Source organism: Balearica regulorum, chromosome 1 (genome assembly GCF_011004875.1).
Source record: "Balearica regulorum gibbericeps isolate bBalReg1 chromosome 1, bBalReg1.pri, whole genome shotgun sequence".
Classification (NCBI taxonomy): Eukaryota; Metazoa; Chordata; class Aves; order Gruiformes; family Gruidae; genus Balearica; species Balearica regulorum.
The window spans coordinates 63,881,668-63,898,088 of record NC_046184.1 but is presented as its reverse complement, the minus strand read 5'-3'; the positions used below and the strand labels follow the sequence as shown (position 1 = coordinate 63,898,088).

The window sequence follows — 16,421 nt, the reverse complement described above, 5'->3', positions numbered from 1 at the left end:
TACAGCAGTTGATGCTGAGTCAAAGACAATTTTTGCCCTCCAAACCCGTTGACTCTTCCCTGGGCTTCTGAGGGGTAATGCTATCGCCCCCTTCCCATTTCTCAGAGGAGGAAACTGAGACTGTCCTCAGAGAGCTGTCATGTCTTGCTTCTGCTCTTCTCCTGGATTTGAAGGAGAAACGTGTGTGCGTGCGCGCAGGAGGAAGAGAGAAGGATGCTGAGCACAGAGCAACACCTCTTCCTTGTGTCTGTCTGCAGGTGACCTGCTGCCCTGCTGTGTGCTGACATGATGACAGCTAGCAAGGTGGCCGATGTGAGCAGCAAGTCTGAAAGCAGTGTCTGCACATCTGTTGAGAGGTGAGAGCTTTCCATGCTTTAGTGCCAGGGTGCTTTGCTTGTGGTTATTATCTCCAACACAAAGAAAACCAAAGGAAGGAAACGTTCTCTCTGCTCTGCATCGTCCCTCTCTCCTCACATGTTAAAACACACCCTGTAGGTCTCAGGTGGTTTCCTTGCCATCTCAGGACTGTGACGCTGTCCATTTTAGCATCCAGTCAGACTGATAATGTCTAGACTCGCAGTGCTAGAAGAGGTCTGCCCCAAGGCAAGTGTGCTGATGACATGCCTGTCAATGTTCACCCTGCCTGCACTTCAAATCTTCAGTGCTGGAGACTCCAGACTTTTACAACATCCCCTACTGTCCCCACCCATTGCAGGTTTTTCCCAGTGTTCAACCCTGATTTCTGTTGTGCAGTCCAACCACCAGTGGCACTGCGATGCCCTGCTCCTTGGGGAAGGCCGTGGTGTTCGCAGTGCCAGCTCTTAACCAAAGCATGATGTTGTCACTGAGACAGCCAGGAGTTAAATATCTGTGAGGCTAGGGAAGAGCAGTATCTGGCTCAGGTCCCATTTCTGCTCAGAAACCCACCCCAGACTCAATTTGCACTACAACTGAGCCTGCAATGGCTGCCAGTGTTGCTTAACTCCAGGACAAAGCTCGAGGCCTGCCAGCACGCAGGGTATCCATATGGATGCTCTTACAAGAGCACTAAGTTTGGGAAGAGGCACACTTGATACATTTAAGTTAATAGAGCAATTTCCTGAGTTGAATCTCAGTGTTGGGATCATGGTAAATGGGACTAATGATAGGGATTTTTTTCATCCCTGTAACTACCTTGTGTTGTTGTGGTGCTCCTTCCCAAGCCCAGGCAAAACTGAAAGACATGGCTAAGTGCTTTGGTTCAGACACGTTTTGTGTTCAAATAACTGTCTTTTCAGCTAGAACTTTACTATATTGATAAAATACCACAATATTGATACTGCGATATCATGTACTTGGACATCCCTAGACTAAATAAATATATTAGGGATTTTTGGTGCAGTTTGGACTCAAACAGTGAAGATGTTTAATCCTTTGCTCTGAGAATGTTGAATCTGGTGTTTGGGTGCTACATCAGGTGCACTAGGCTGGAGGAGGAGTGTGCCTGGGTGCATGGAAGCCCAAGCCCACTTGTGGCCTGGGATGGTAGGGCCATAGAAATGTAATAATAAAAGTGCAGTCTTTGTGCATTAACATGCATTTGGAGAACATTTGGATGGACCACGAAAGATCCTCTGAGCAGGCCCTAGAGCAATGCCAGCTGTATCATATGTTTTCTCCTCTGTTTAACAGCAGCAATTTTGCTATTGTTTGCAAGTGGTCCATTTTGCATTTCTTTGCAGTGGACCTGCTTAATGCCCTCACGATGTCCAAAACTCTAGTGCACTTCTGAACACACATGAAAATGCTGGTGAACCTGTCATTGGTATCAACATGTCTGATGTACGAAAACTACCTCTCTAACCTGCCACAGAGAAAGACTTCATTTCAAACTCTTAGTCATAACAAGAGGGGAGAGCATTGTGTTCTGGCTGTAAGGACCGTTCCCTGAGCATCCTCCCCCATAAGCCCATCTCTCAAGTGCTTGGTTCGAGCATCCTCTGCTGTTACCAGCTTTACGAGTAGAGCTTGTGGAGCTGATGGTCTAAAGCAAGGGTGAGCAATTGTGGTGAATGTTTCTTCTCTTTTTGTCTTTGGTGTATAGGATCAAGCTTGCAGATAAAAGCAATACAGCAGCTGTGAAGGAATTAGCAAGTCCTTTGCGTGGATTTTTGAGTGAGACATGTTCTGAAGGTTCCTCTGTCACCCTGGACTTAACTCCTGAAGCTGAACCAGTTTCTTCTGTGGTGAAGAACCCACTTGGAGCCTTGGAGAACTTGATGCTGGATCCAAGGCTAGACTGCTTTCAGCAGAACATGCTTAGTCCCAAAATGATCATCAGTGACCCATCCGTGGATCTGAATGTTAAAGAAAACAGTAAAATCATCAGGAGACAGATAGGAGGCACTCAGAATATACAATCACCAGGAAAAATTGGCTTGAGGAATAAATCCTTCAGCATCAAGGACAAAATTTCAGAATGGGAAGGGAAAAAGGAAACACAGTCTGCTCCTCGCAGAGAGGAGGAGCAGGGAGTTAAGGAGGATCACAAGATGCCCTGTGTTACTGAGAAGACGAGTGGGGAAGCACTGATGACTCGGAAAGTGGAGACCAAGAAACTTATGAACTGGGAACTGGAGTGCAAAGGGGCAGGCAAAGAGAATGAGCGGAAAGCAGGAACTCCAAAAGGCACAGGGCAGGCAGCAGAGCGAAAGGGGGAAACGCAGAAGGATGAGGAAGTGGAGTCCAGCCTTGGGAAATGCAAGGAGGTGAAAGGTGGGAAGTGGGAGGTCCAGAAGGAGAATCTTTCAGTGCTTAGTCAGGTCAAGAAGCTAGAGAAGGCTTTGAAAGACGGCTCAGCAGAGATGCAGCCACAGTTGCCTGGTACTTACTACTCCCCACAGTGCTTGCAGGAGAAGGCAGCACAAGGACACACTGCTCCTGAGGGCCACGAGAGCATATGTGGGGCTGAGCTCAACAAAAGGCTTCTTGGCTTGGACTCTGAAATCAGTGAGCCAATTTTTGGGACTCTAGAAGAGGTAAGAACTTCTCATGTGAAATCCAAGGACTGCACAACGGAGAACGTGTACACAGAGCCTGGGGTGCCAGAGAAGAAACCCTTCATCAACCCACTGCCAAAGCCCCGACGGACTTTCAAACACGAGGGGGAAGAGGACTGGGTGCCAGCAGCTAGGAATAAAAGAAACTTACCCCCTCTGCCATCCATTCCTCCTCCTCCTCTCCCCTCCTCTCCTCCCCCATCAGCTGTCAGCAGGAGACTCTGGAGTGGGAAGCACAAGAACAACGCTGACCACAGGTATTCGGGCTGTGTTTCACAAAGGTGTTGGTCTTGATGGTGGAGTCCTGCCTTCCCATATCTCACTGGAAGAGATGGATCTTCCCTGGTCACTCATAATCCCCAGAGAACCTTGTTGGCCATAACAAGCACTTAGTCATCTCTCTGAGAATGTATGAGTGGCCGGCACAACTTCACAGGATAACTGTGAAGGGATAAGTCATGGCAGATTTGAACTTTAAGGTCACTGTATTGTGTGGCTGAATCTTCAAGCCTGAAACAGAGGGGTTGGGGTTTTGGTTTGGGTTTTTTTAGCAGAAAGTTTATTTAATTACAAAATTACTACAGCTGGTCTGGAACTGGGTCTGGAGTGATAATCTCTAGACTCTACCACAGCATTTTCACTGTTCACAGTAAACCTATTCCTCTAACTGAATCTGATGTGTATATATTCTTCTGGAGTGCTTTCTTGTCTTTTCTCCCTTCTCACATGACTGTCACACATTTTTGGGGTGAGGAGCATAAAATACATAGCTGTTTCTAATGCCCTCTGCATAAACTGTCACCTAAAAATTCCTGGCTTGGGTGCAGGAAGGAAATTTAAACTTTGAAGGTTTGTTGATGGAGGACACTTAATTGTTTTTACCCTTTCTACCATCCTGCACGCAAGTATTACTTTCCTGTGCTGCTCAAGAAGAGCTGATTTTGGGGGCCCCCTATTCCTGCCAAGAGTGGGATCGGTGCTGTAAATGGGACCTCTCACAGCTTAAGGTTCTGTGCCGTGTTGCAGGATGTGCCACTTAACACTTGCATCTGCACAGTGTGCTGTTGCCATGACGATCCAGATTATCTACAGCATCCCTGAAATGCCTTTATTTGTGTGGCTGATAAAAATAACCAATCTCAGTGTTACTTTTTCGTGCTTTATATGGGATGAGGCTGTGAAATGTTCTCTTCTCAGGAATTCATTTTCCCAGCTGCGTGGCATGTTGGAGAAGTGAATTAGCTGTGATTTAGCTATAAGTGCTGGTTAACTGTATCACTCTCTTCTTCGTTCCTTCTCCCCTCCCATCGATGGTGCAGGAAGTCATATGAGTTTGAAGACTTGCTGCAGTCGTCGTCAGAGAACGGCCGAGTGGATTGGTACGCGCAGACCAAGCTGGCCCTCACACGCACTTTATCTGAGGAGAACGTCTATGAAGACATCCTGGGTAGGAGCTTTGGAGAGGGGAGGGATTTGACTGTTAACGCTGAATAACTGAGAAGACTTGTGGTCAACAGGCACTCACCGGAGGTGCTCAGTAAAGTATCTGTATTATCCAAATGCAAACCAAAACACATTTTACACAGATTATTGGCAAGTAATAAGAAAAATGGATGGAATATTTCAAAATTCATCAGCTTCAAAGATGAACCTGAGGCATGTGGGAACCAGCTTTTGTTTTTTGCTGGCATCTCTCCTCTGTCGTCCTTTTGTCCTGTGGACTAATTCTCACAGCTCTGGTCTGTCCATTGTGGTGAGCTTGTCACAGCTGAGATAATGTGAACAGTCTGAAACGATAGCCTTGCTATCAGTTCCATGGCTCAGAAATAGGATTGTGTATGGCTCCAGGTACCGCTGAAATTAAAAAAAACTATGCCCCACAATCTTTGAAAATGAATTTTATTTAATTCCTCTAACTTCAGTGGCAGATCAATGCCATTTTAAAGATTATTTCCTGCAACACTCTCAATTTAAATAGTGGTTTTTAATATTGTGAGTTAGGTGGCCTTTTATGGAACATAGAATCATCCCTCTTGAAAAAGCCTTAATAAGTTTTAGTAGCTGTAGGCTGGTGCTGTGTAAAGCTCTTGGCTGAGTTTAGCAGAATAGGAGGAGAGCTGCATCAGCTCTCACCATGCAGCTGTAATCCTACAGAGGTGGCCTGTGTTGTTCAGCGTGGGAGGAGCTGCGCTTTCTCAGGAGCAGGCAGGGCGTTATTATTTTGAGATGAATAAAATCTGATCATACTCGATGAGAAAGATCTCTCCAAGGAATTGTGTTCCTTTGGGATCGATGGCAGACAAGGTGATGCCAGTCCATCGTTTTTGATGTTTTTTGAAGCTTTCGACCTCTGTGGAGCTAGGGGCCTGTGTTTGGCTTTTTCTTCTCTTTACTTGGGGGCCAAGGGAACAGGGAGTGCCTGAGCAGCTGCTGGGGCTTTCTGTGTTGGGGCGTGGTGGGAGGTCTCAGAAACCACTGAGTAAGGGTCACCTCATCAGCTGGAATAACATGGATAGCATTACAGAGTGGCTGTGTAGGCAAATACATCCATTCAAACACAAGCACACCCTGGTGTCCCAAGCTTGCAGTGAACTCAAATACCAGGCTGAAATTCCTCTCCCCTCCAGCTTTTAGTTGCAAAGATTAAAAGAAAACAAAGTTATGGGTAATTGTCAGCTAATGGGGCATGTTTGGATTTTTGTTTTCTTGCTGCATGTTCAGGCATTGCCTGGAGTCAGTGATGTTTAATTGGTTCCTGCAGTCCTGGTGGTGTTACCATGGAAGCTTGGGAAAAGGAGTGGACAGGAATAACTCCAAAAACGGCTAGTTTTGTTTTTCAGAAGACCGCGGGTGGGTATAGTCTGCAAAACATAAACATGTGAAAACCACACCAATGGAGGGAGAAGCAAGACTTCAGCCTCACGATGCTAGTGCTGACCCACAGATAATCATGTGTGTCCATCAGTGCACGCAAGCACACACATACACCTCATGTTCATGTGCATGACTTCGGGAGGTCAGCTGTTGGTAGGAGAACCGTTCCCATTCCCAGCAAGAAAGTTCCCTTCATGCACCATCTATTTACCCGTTTGCCATTGCTTACCTGGAATTTTGGAAATTGTACTGGGCAGATGGATGACAAGGTTTATTTGTCAAAAAGAGAGAAATGGTGTTGTTCTAGACTGAGGCTAATTGGACATGCTGCCGAGCAGTTTGAAGATAGAGTAGGCAACAGAACACAAACTTGTTCTTTTTTTCTCCAATCTGCCCAATTATGTGACAGCTGAAGTATATTTTCAGTACTGAAGTGTGCCATTGGAATTAGAAAGCGTAGCCACTTTCAGGGACAGAAGCATGTTTGTTGACAAAAAGTTCACACAGACTTGCTTTGCTGATGTCACGCATGTTTACCTTCTCCTTGATGAATTCAGATCCAACGCTATAGTGCTCAGTATTGCCAAGCCACAGATAGAAGACAGTGTTGGAAAAGACTTGGTTTTCTGTCCTTGTCTGAAGACTTCAGCTGCACTCCTGCCCCAGCAGGGCAGGCAGGTGGGAGTGTGCCAGTCAAACAGATCCTACAGAGCCATTACCAGCCTCTGCTCCAGCGGCTTGCAGCATCACTGACCTCCAGTCTTTGCTCTCAGCCAAGCATTACATGACAATAAGAGAGAGGCAGTTGCTTTGAGTCCCAGCTGTCCACTGGGATGGCATGAAATGATGGCTGTGAAGAGAGAAATCTCATAACAAATTGCCTGCTGATGCTTGGGCTAAGCCTTTGTCATTGGTTTCTTAGATACTCAGATGGAGATGTCATAACCTGCTTTTTTCAGAGTTGTGTGTTTTTGAACACACTTGCATTTGGATTTCCCAGCACTGCTGAAGAGTGGGATGAAGGAGGTCATTATGTATAATTTTGAGTGTTTGAAACTCAGACTAGTTCTGTGCCTTATCTCCAGAACCAGTGGAAAGAAAGGGACACCTCTGTGTGGTCATTCAAGCCTTGTGTTTTTGAGGGGATCCTAGGTAAGAATGAGCTGAATGTTACTTTAGAGGTGTCCCTTTCCTGCCCTCCACCCTCCAGGGAGAGAGCATCCTGACTTTCAATGGCTTAGGTTAGGTGAGGTGAATCCTTCCCTCTTTCCAAAGTGGGGCATGTGAGATTGAGGTGTCCGTGATTGGTAGATGTGTTTGAAAACCTATGTTGTGTGACAGACATCCATGTTCAGAGGGTGGATTTAATCTTTCTGCAAGGTCAGCCCAAGAGCAGTGCATCACTTCAGCCTCAATTAAATGATGACCAGAGGTTCCTCTAAATATGGGTTTTAAACAGAGGAGAGAAGACCCTTCTGCTAGCTTTCAGTTCACAGTTTCATTTGGAGACAATTCTAAGCAGAAGACTGGAAAGAAGGAAATACAATTATGGACTGATGTGCATGAGAACCTCACAGCTCCTCTGAAGACGGGGAAATGAACTTGAGGACTCGCTGGGTCTTTTCCATCTGTAGTATCTGTGATACATTCCTATGGCTGCATATGTCAGTGTCAAGGTTTGGACACTGTCCAGCAAGCAGCTGGACTTCTAGGGCTATGGAGAGAATGAAGCAATTGTAGGAATGCTTGAGAACAGGTCTTTATGTCTGATGTGGGAGATGGGAGAAGGCCATCAGATCCCCAAACAGATTTTTATGGCAAACCTCAAGGATTTTCTGTACTTACAGTTTCTCGCTTGTGGCTTTTTGCTGCAGATCCACCATCAAAGGAAAACCCTTATGAAGACATTGAGACCAATAGCCGCTGTTTGGGGAAGAAATGCGTCCTCACCTTCCCAGCATCCCCCACCTCTTCTGTACCCGGCACTCCTACTAAGGTACTTTGTTTGATTCAAGTGGCCACCTCTCCTGCTCCAGAAAGTTTTTGGGAGAAATCCAGGTTCTATGTGGAAAAAGTGGAGTTTTGCCAATGACTCATCATGTCAGAGTTTTTTCCTTTTTGTCTTTTACCATGGAGTATGGTGTGATAAGAGGGGATTTATTGCCCTTTAGCAAGGTAAAAAACCAGCATGCCCTTATACAAATGGTTTGTTGGCTTTCACTTTTTTTCACTCCGAGGCTGCCTTCCCCTGATAGGGGGGAAGACCTTTTGCTATTATAGTGCAGGAAAGATCTTCCTCCCCTCAAGGAGGCATTTTAGTACTTGGGTAATCAAGTGTCAGTGGGCAGTACGCGGTCTGCCCACACTGATGCCAAGATGCCTCTGCAGCCCCCTCCTTTAGGATGCTTCTTTTGCTCTCTGCTCGATGAGACTGATTGTTGGTAACTAATGCAACGCCAGTCCCCTGGTTAGGAGGCTGATACTACAGGGGTGTCCCCGCTAGCAGCACAGCTCACAGCCTAGTGCCATTTTCCTTGGCAGTTTAACCAAAAGAAGAGGTAAAGCACTGGTCTGCACCTCTTACTCAGAGCTCAGGACTTACCAAGGCCAGCCCTGCTCTCCGCCTCCTGAGCTGTTTTGGTTGATTCCTGTTGTCTATGTATATAGCCCAAGCCTGGAACAGCAGGAGCAGTGTGACAGCAGAAGTCATCTTGGCAACGACTGGGTTCAGAGCAGATAGCAGGGATCTAAACATGTTTTTTCCGACCAAAGGGTTTTCCCATGCTCTCCAAGTTGCAGCTATTATTAGAGCTGTTACCCAGCATTTTCAGAAGTTTGATGTGCAGCATTTCTTCACATGTTGCTCTTTTCCAACCAGCTTAATGAGCTGAATTATCTGTAAATAATTCAACACTTAAAAGTGAAAATTGTTCTGTTGTTCTCAGTCCATTCTCCTTGTTGCTAGTTAGGTCTAGAGCAGCACAGGTCTATATACAACTGTTGGAATGCAGTTGATTTCCCTCAGAGAGCTTTGCTATCACCAGTGCACCCTGATTTCTCACCTGTGCTGTCAAAAGGGGGCTGCAGTGTTACACAGGAATGCCTTTCACCATAGATGTTGTTCCCAGCAGGATACACTTAGTAAAGAGCTGAACAGGAGTAATTATGTTACACTGTGGTGCTTTCACATCTAAAAGCTGTGATCTGCATTAGTCAGAAAAGAAGCGCTGCAGCTCTCTTGGCAACTAATGGGTTTGCAACTGCAGTGTGAATCACGCTGGAGAGCCTGCCCAGGCTACAGACTGTGAAGAATGAGTCTGGACAGACTTTTGGTCTTATATCACTAGTGCAGGGTGGGATTCTTCAGTGCTAAGGCTCTTCCCAGACTCATTTTAACATGTGACGTCTCTGGGCAGTAGGCATTTTTGTGAGTTGAGTGTCTTCTCCAAGCCATTCGGAGACACCTGAGCTAACCTGAAAGAATGAAGTGGTCTGGCTAATAACTGTGCTGAGTGCCTGTTGATGGAGGCAGACCATTATGCTGCCTCAGCTGTAGTGCTGCTGTGACTTGCTCAGAATTAGCTTGGGTACCTCTCTCCCACACCACTTAGTGCCGTGCAGATACAGTGCCCACAAAAAGTGCAACTTACCCTTGTCATAGATGCTGGGAAATTCTGTAGGAGAAGACAAAAAGAGTTCTTATTGAGCATCTTTCTGGTGAGAAGTGATTTGTCTGTCTTTATCTGGAGCTGAGCTTTCTGCTTCTCTGATTCTGTTTTTGGTCAGGGACTTTAAGAACTTTATTCTGGTACTTAAATGTCTACTGTTGTGCTCCCACTGAACTTGCTAATGTACTTAGGAGGAAACCAGTGTCCATAATTGTCTATCATGGCATTTCTTGTACCCTCTTCCGAAATACTTAATTCTGGCTACTGTCAAAGCCAGCCATACTGACAGTGCTTTTTGTCTGGTTTTACTGTTTCTCTGTTCCTCCTGGCTAGCTGCTCCTTGTCCCAAATGCTTGTGGTTGACTGGTGTGGTTAGTCTTGTCCTGTTTACAGTCCCAGCCTCTGAGTTACACAAGTCCGGGGAGATTTCTTTTCACACTGGAACAAGGCTTCTTGGCCAACCCCTGAGATTGGTCTGGAATAAATATGGAATGGTTCAATTGCTGGTCAAGATAGTCCTGGTCTAGCTCAAGGAACTGGGTGAGTTCCTTGTGTGTGCAGAAATCTGTGAGCATTCTCAGAATTTGGGCTGCTTTGCCAGCTGAGTGCTGTGGCTGCCCCACTGGATTTACCACCATGACAGTGTTAGCAATGAGGCAAAGGTGCTTAAGGCCCTGTATTCATTCATTACTTCTCCATTTCCAGTTGCTTTCCAAGCCCATATTTTTCCGCCAAAACTCAGAGCGGCGGAGTTTCAAACTGCCAGACATACGGAAACTGAGCCGTGATGGGACGGGGTCACCATCTAAAATCAGCCCTCCCTCAACCCCCAGCAGTCCAGATGACACCTTCTTCTCTTTGGGAGACCCTCAGAATGGCAAGAGGAGAAGGAAGATTCCCAAGGTAAATCTAAGGCTTTATTTCTTTTGCTTGGCTTCTTCCAGGCAGGAAGGTGAGTATGAGAGAATGTTTTCTTTAGTTTCCAATGTGGCATCCCTTCAATTTGGCTGTTGTCCTGGCAGGTAGCTTGACTTGTGTGTAGCCCCCTTTCTGCCTGAAGGAGAAGGCTCACAAACATCTCTGCAAGTTTTGAAGAAGTTGTTTTTCCATCTGAGATACTGTGATTGTCAGGAGAGATAAAATAAGAAGGAAAAAAACCAAACCACATTTTAATTTTTGAATAAAAGTTGACGTTTGTCGGGGGGGGGGGAAGCAATTAATATCTTTACAAAAAACTTACCCCATCATATTTTCTTCTTTGCTTGATGCATAGGACAGTCAGAAATAGTGTGTTGTGTTGGTGTTTCCTCCTGGCAATCTGTTGTTCTTTGCTAGGTCTAATTCACGCATTGGCTGTTTCTTAATTCAAGGGAGGGTGTGATTGTAGATGAACAATGAAAATAGTGACATTTGAGTGACGAAAGGAGTTGTCTGGAGTCGTGAGCATTTTCTGGATCAACATTTCCTACTTCACATTTGGATACAGTACGACTCCGTTTCAATTTTATTTTCTTGCAGATCTAGCAGGAAGTGTATTCAGCCCAAATAAGGCTTGGCAGCAGTCTATCTATTGAATGTTTCAAAAACACAGTTATAAAAACACAGTTGCTTATCCCAGTCTTTGCAGGACAAGCAGAATCTACCAGGGACTGTCTGTGGTGACTTTTTTCTGAACCCACAGTTTTCATTTGAGGAAAAAGGGATGTGTTTGTGTATCTTTTTTTGTTTCCTGGTTGCCAGATTTGTGTTCATGTTTGCATATCTGATTTATATCTGATATATATCTTTGTATACCTCAGCTCTTCAGGAATGAGCCAAAGACTACAAATGTCTAGGGTCTTCTTTCCCAGTATGCCTACGCATCTGTGCATGTGCTTGAGCTCCATCACTGTGTTCACACATAATTTTATGTCAGCTGAAGGGAAGATTACAAGTATGTATTTACCGGGCAGTGCCCCTGAACAGTCTTGCAGAGCAAGCTCAGAACAGATTTACTGTTTACTCAGAACAGACCCTGACAGGCTGGAGAGGTGGGCCCATGCGAACCGCATGCCAACAAGGCCAAGTGCAAGGTCCTGCACATGGGTTGGCGCAATCCCAAGCACGACTATAGGCTGGGTGAGGAATGGATTGAAAGCAGCCCCGAGGAGCAGGACTTGGGGTGGTGATTGATGAGAAGCTCAGCATGAGCCAGCAGTGTGCGCTTGCAGCCCAGAGAGCCAACCATGTCCTGGGCTGCATCAAAAGAGGTGTGACCAGCAGGTCGAGGGAGGTGATCCTGCCCCTCTACTCGGCTCTTGTGAGACCCCACCTGGAGTACTGCATCCAGCTCTGGGGGCCCCAGTACAGGAGAGACATGGAGCTGTTGGAGCAAGTCCAGAGGAGGGCCACGAAGCTGACTGGAGGGATGGAGCACCTCTCCTATGAGGACAGGCTGAGAGAGCTGGGATTGTTCAGCCTGGAGAAAAGAATCTCTGGGGAGATCTAATTGCGGCTTACCAGTTTCTGAAGGGGGCCTGCAGGAAAGATGGTGAGGGACTGTTTATCAGGGAGTGTAGTGACAGGACAAGGGGTAACGGGTTTAAGCTGAAGGAGGGTTGATTTAGATTAGATGTTAGAAATTCTTTACTGTTGGAGTGGTGAGGCACTGGAACAGGTTGCCCAGGGAGGTTGTGGAGGCCCCATCCCTGGAAGTGTTTAAGACCAGGTTGGATGAGGTTTTGGGCAACGCGGTCTAGGGGGGGCTGTCCCTGCCCGTAGCAGGGGGGTTGGAACTAGATGATCTTTGAGGTCCCTTCCAACCCTAACTATTCTATGATTCTATGATTCTACTGTGTCAGTGGCAAGATCGACCTGAGACTTGAGCTGGGCAGCTGGGTGGAGGTTGCACTTCCACACCAGAGCATCCTGCCTCTCACTTAAATATTTCAATTCACAGTTCTCTGACCAAGTGCGTGGTGGGCCTGTCTTACCATGAGCTCTCAGGACATGTGTGCAGGAATCCCAGACTTTCTGGAACAAATCTGAATGCTGTGGCCATGTCTTGCTGTTCCTACCTGAGACCTTGACAAGGAGGCAGCTCTGCTCAAGGAGGCTTAGGGCAGCTTGGCATGGTCCTTCTGCAACTACACACCTTCAGGGACAGATAGGGAGACCAGAGGCACTGAATGAGCCACTAAGCCCAGCTATGCCCAACATTGAAATGTCCTCTCTCCTGCTCAGCTAGGAGGCCAGGGATTAAAGGATTTGCAAAGCAAAATTCCAAAGCACTAGTATAAAATACATCAACATCATTGGCTCCCACCCATCTCAATTTCTTCAGCATTCCTTGTATGATGTGTTTCCCCCATGCTTGGTATGAAGGCTCTTCCAGCGCATCCCACAGCAGATGTTAAAGGCATCAAGACATTAAAGTTTGCTGTCGTCCTCCAGCTGGTTTTCTGGTTTCAAACCTGCAGACCAGGGCAGGTTCTCAGGGGACCTTCTGGTGCTCCCTGGAGCGTGGACCATGGTATGGACAGGCCCAGGTGGGCACCATCAAGCTCGTACAGCCACACAGTGTGGAAGTGCATTAAGGCTTGGCCTTTGATCACAGCATGTTCCCTTGGGCTCCTGCCATGCCAGCATGACTGTACTGCTTCCGTACTAGAGCGAGCGTGGCCGTTGGCGGTGCAGGGTGCTGTGCAAGGTAGATGGTGGTAATTGTCAGTTCTGGGCCATCAAGTGAAGAGTTTCAATATGGCCAGGGTTGAGAAACAGAGCACTTTGCATGAAATTCTAACTTACTTTCTTGCCTGGGGAAGAAAATAACCTTGTTTGTTTGTGTGTTTGCTGAGCAGCTTGTGCTGAAAATCAATGCCATTTATGAGGCACGAAGGGGAAAGAAACGTGTCAAGAGACTATCGCAGTCTACAGAGAGCAATTCAGGGAAAGGTAAAGGAACTTTGAATCATCATATATCTAAAACATTTTGAGGACTTCCCTTAGAGTTTAGGCTAGCTTAGTGATTTATGTGATGTTTTCTAGCGCTTCTTCCAGCCCAGGGTGAGACTGAGTTGGGACTTCCACCCTTTCTTTTGGGAAGATAAAGGCTGTTCCTCTGCCCAAAAGACTTTCATTAAAACGGAACTTTTTTGTTTTTCTTGCTTCGTTTTCATTTACATGATAACCTTATAGGTCACACCAAAAATGTCCCCCGCTTTTTGATGTTTATTTCTGGAACAGGCTGGAAGCTTTGGAGAGGAATGTTCTGTCCAAAGAGTGTGATTTGTTGAAATCAAAATATTTTGCGGGAATGTGTCACTTTAATGAACTGTCCAATGGAAGACAGTAGATTTTGAAGCAGTCCTGGTTCTTTCGGCATCCCAATAAACAAATCACCTCAGTTGGGAATCAGAGTTTCTAGAATTGACTGTAGGACCATCTCCATCATAGCAAGGTTGAGACTTTCAGCCTCCCACTGTCAATCAGCAACAAGCCAGAAGTGTTCAGATACTTCAGAGCAATTAGTTTAAAACATCTCATCTCCATAAAACTTAAAATTGTCTTTCCAACATAGTATTTTTTTCCAAAACACCTTAATTGCCAGCAAAAGGTGACCACCAGCTCTATTTGTTTCCCACAATTACTTGTTACTGTATATCCCATTTTATATAGGAATTACACCCACAGGGTGGATGAATGTGTTTATATGAACCTTCAGGGGAAGCATCCCAGACTTTTTTCTACGTCATTTTTTATACCCCTCTCTGAAGCATCTAAGGCATCATTGACAGAAACAGGCTATTGGACTGAGTCTGATTCAGTCTGGCAATTGGTTTTTTGTTTGTTTGCTTTTTTTTAATCCCTTATCCCACAAACTACTGCATATTAATCTGTATTTCACCTTGGTGTCATGCTTATACAGGCTTGGATAAAATACTGCTCTGGCATTTTATTCTTTATGCAAATATTTTGGCTGTGCAAAATTGATTTTGTTGTTTGGGGTTTTTTATTATTCCCTGAATGAATGGGAAGATACCAAGGTTGGTGAGCTAAATGTCAGTGGGTATGTGCACCCCTGAAAAGAGCAAGTCTTTTGGGATCTGTACTGTCTTCCCCTGAAGCTGTCAGGCCTGGCTTTCTCATGCCAGTGATAAGAAATGAATGGTTATAAATAGGCTTTACTTACTTCACTGTCCCCTTTCTTTTTTCCTAGTCACAGATGAAAACAGTGAATCGGACAGTGATACTGAAGAGAAGCTGAAAGGTAAGGCAAATGTGTGAAGAGAGCAAATGGCTCCTGATAAACTCTGCTCTGAGATCCTGGGTCAAGATCTTTCCTCTGTTCTGCCTTTGGAGAAGGAGCTTGTTTCCACTCGGAAAACAAAGATCTCAATGCTACAGAAATAAATCCATAGCGTATAGGAATCTAAACCATACATCTGTTCCAATTCCCATGAAAGCTCTTTGCACTGCCTTTCCTAGGAGAGGGCTTGGACGCTGTGGAAATACAGTGAGGTTTTTCTAAGTATGCAGCCACAGATGTGTGACCAGGCTGACAGAGGCAGTATTGCATGGGACAGGGTGTTCAGAAAACCCATTACACAGTTGCTAAGGGAAAAAACCCACCAGCCAGACTGGCTAGCTGGGAAAACAGAATTGCACTGTATGATTTATTGCTAGTTAGACTCTTCTGCATTGGCTGAGTTGGGATACAGCGCTGCGTTGCTTGCTTCATTCCACTAGAGCTATATGGTGTACTGATCTCCATAATACTCTTCTGAAATTTCTTGTACTGGTAATTAGCCCTGTGACATGCTGGTGGCATTATAGTCTTTTGGGAATTTGTACGGTAAATTCAAAGTCCTGGCAGAGTTGGAATGCAGGATGGAAACTCCCTCCAATTCTAAAGTTTCCTGACTTGCAGGCACACCTGATCTGGGTAGCAGGTCAGTTCCCAAGCTGAAAAGACAAGCATAAGCAGCAGTTGGCTCTGTGTTAACCACAGCACGTTGTGCTTAGGAGTGCTCGTCCTTACCGTCTTTCAGGTTTTTAGAACTGAAACCTCAAACTGAGTTCCCTCTTGTGAGCACAGCTTCCCACACAAGAACTACTGTATGCTCTTGCTGCCCTCTGCATTGGGAAATCTTTTATCTGTACTGCTGCGTTAGCAAGATCATGCTGAAAACCGCTGCCACCGCCTACCTTCTGACAGGTTCTCAGGCTAGCCTGGAGGCAGGGAGAGAGGGTTTGTGCCCAAGATTGCACAGAAATTACATTCACAACTGTCTTGAAACACAGTGTTGTGAAATACAGTCCATGTTCAGATGTAGCTGAGAAAGACAGTGTAGATGTGGCCAGAAAGACTCAAGCTCTTGTCTGTTACGGGTTGCCGTAGTGAATCATGTGCATCATCCTGTGTTTCTCTGTAACATCTGTATAACTGCAGCTAGGAACTGCCTATAGAGAGGATGATGGAGATTGTGTGAACTCACCTCAAATCCAACAGCACTGGACTCTGAATAATATCCAGATGCCTACCTGGCTCTGTGTGACTGTGCAAGTCTAGGTAACTGTGAACAGGAGTTCTGGCACTTGCTGTTTGCACTAGCTACACCCATGTTTTGCTTTATGCCTTGTTGAACTGTCGACTTTCCTATTCTTACATAGGGAAGTGAGATGATTTAGCAAGTCTCTTTTATCTAGGACTTCTGATTTTGTATGTTTTAATTAACAGACCAAACACACCAGCCAGTTACCTCTGCTTAGCAAGTCACTGTACATCATCTGAGACACAGCAAATCATCAGACAGCAATCATCAAACTGCATGTCAGAGCCAAAAGTGCTGACCCTTGGGAA

General features: G+C 45.7%; 1 protein-coding gene across 4 annotated transcripts in view; it reads left to right on the top strand.

The window, feature by feature from the left end:
* The window catches only part of DENND2A (DENN domain containing 2A), a 61,016-nt gene that overhangs the window by 23,773 nt on the left and 20,822 nt on the right, over positions 1-16,421 (top strand). For all 4 annotated transcript variants that reach the window (XR_012835867.1, XM_075755444.1, XM_075755433.1 and 1 more), the window contains exons 2-8: positions 258-356; positions 2,084-3,295; positions 4,358-4,485; positions 7,787-7,908; positions 10,286-10,483; positions 13,420-13,513; positions 14,778-14,828. Coding sequence is in view for 3 of the 4 variants with exons in the window: in XM_075755444.1 (XP_075611559.1) it covers positions 286-356; positions 2,084-3,295; positions 4,358-4,485; positions 7,787-7,908; positions 10,286-10,483; positions 13,420-13,513; positions 14,778-14,828 (1,876 nt within the window). In the remaining variant the exon portion in view is untranslated. The remainder of the gene's footprint in view (positions 1-257; positions 357-2,083; positions 3,296-4,357; positions 4,486-7,786; positions 7,909-10,285; positions 10,484-13,419; positions 13,514-14,777; positions 14,829-16,421) is intronic.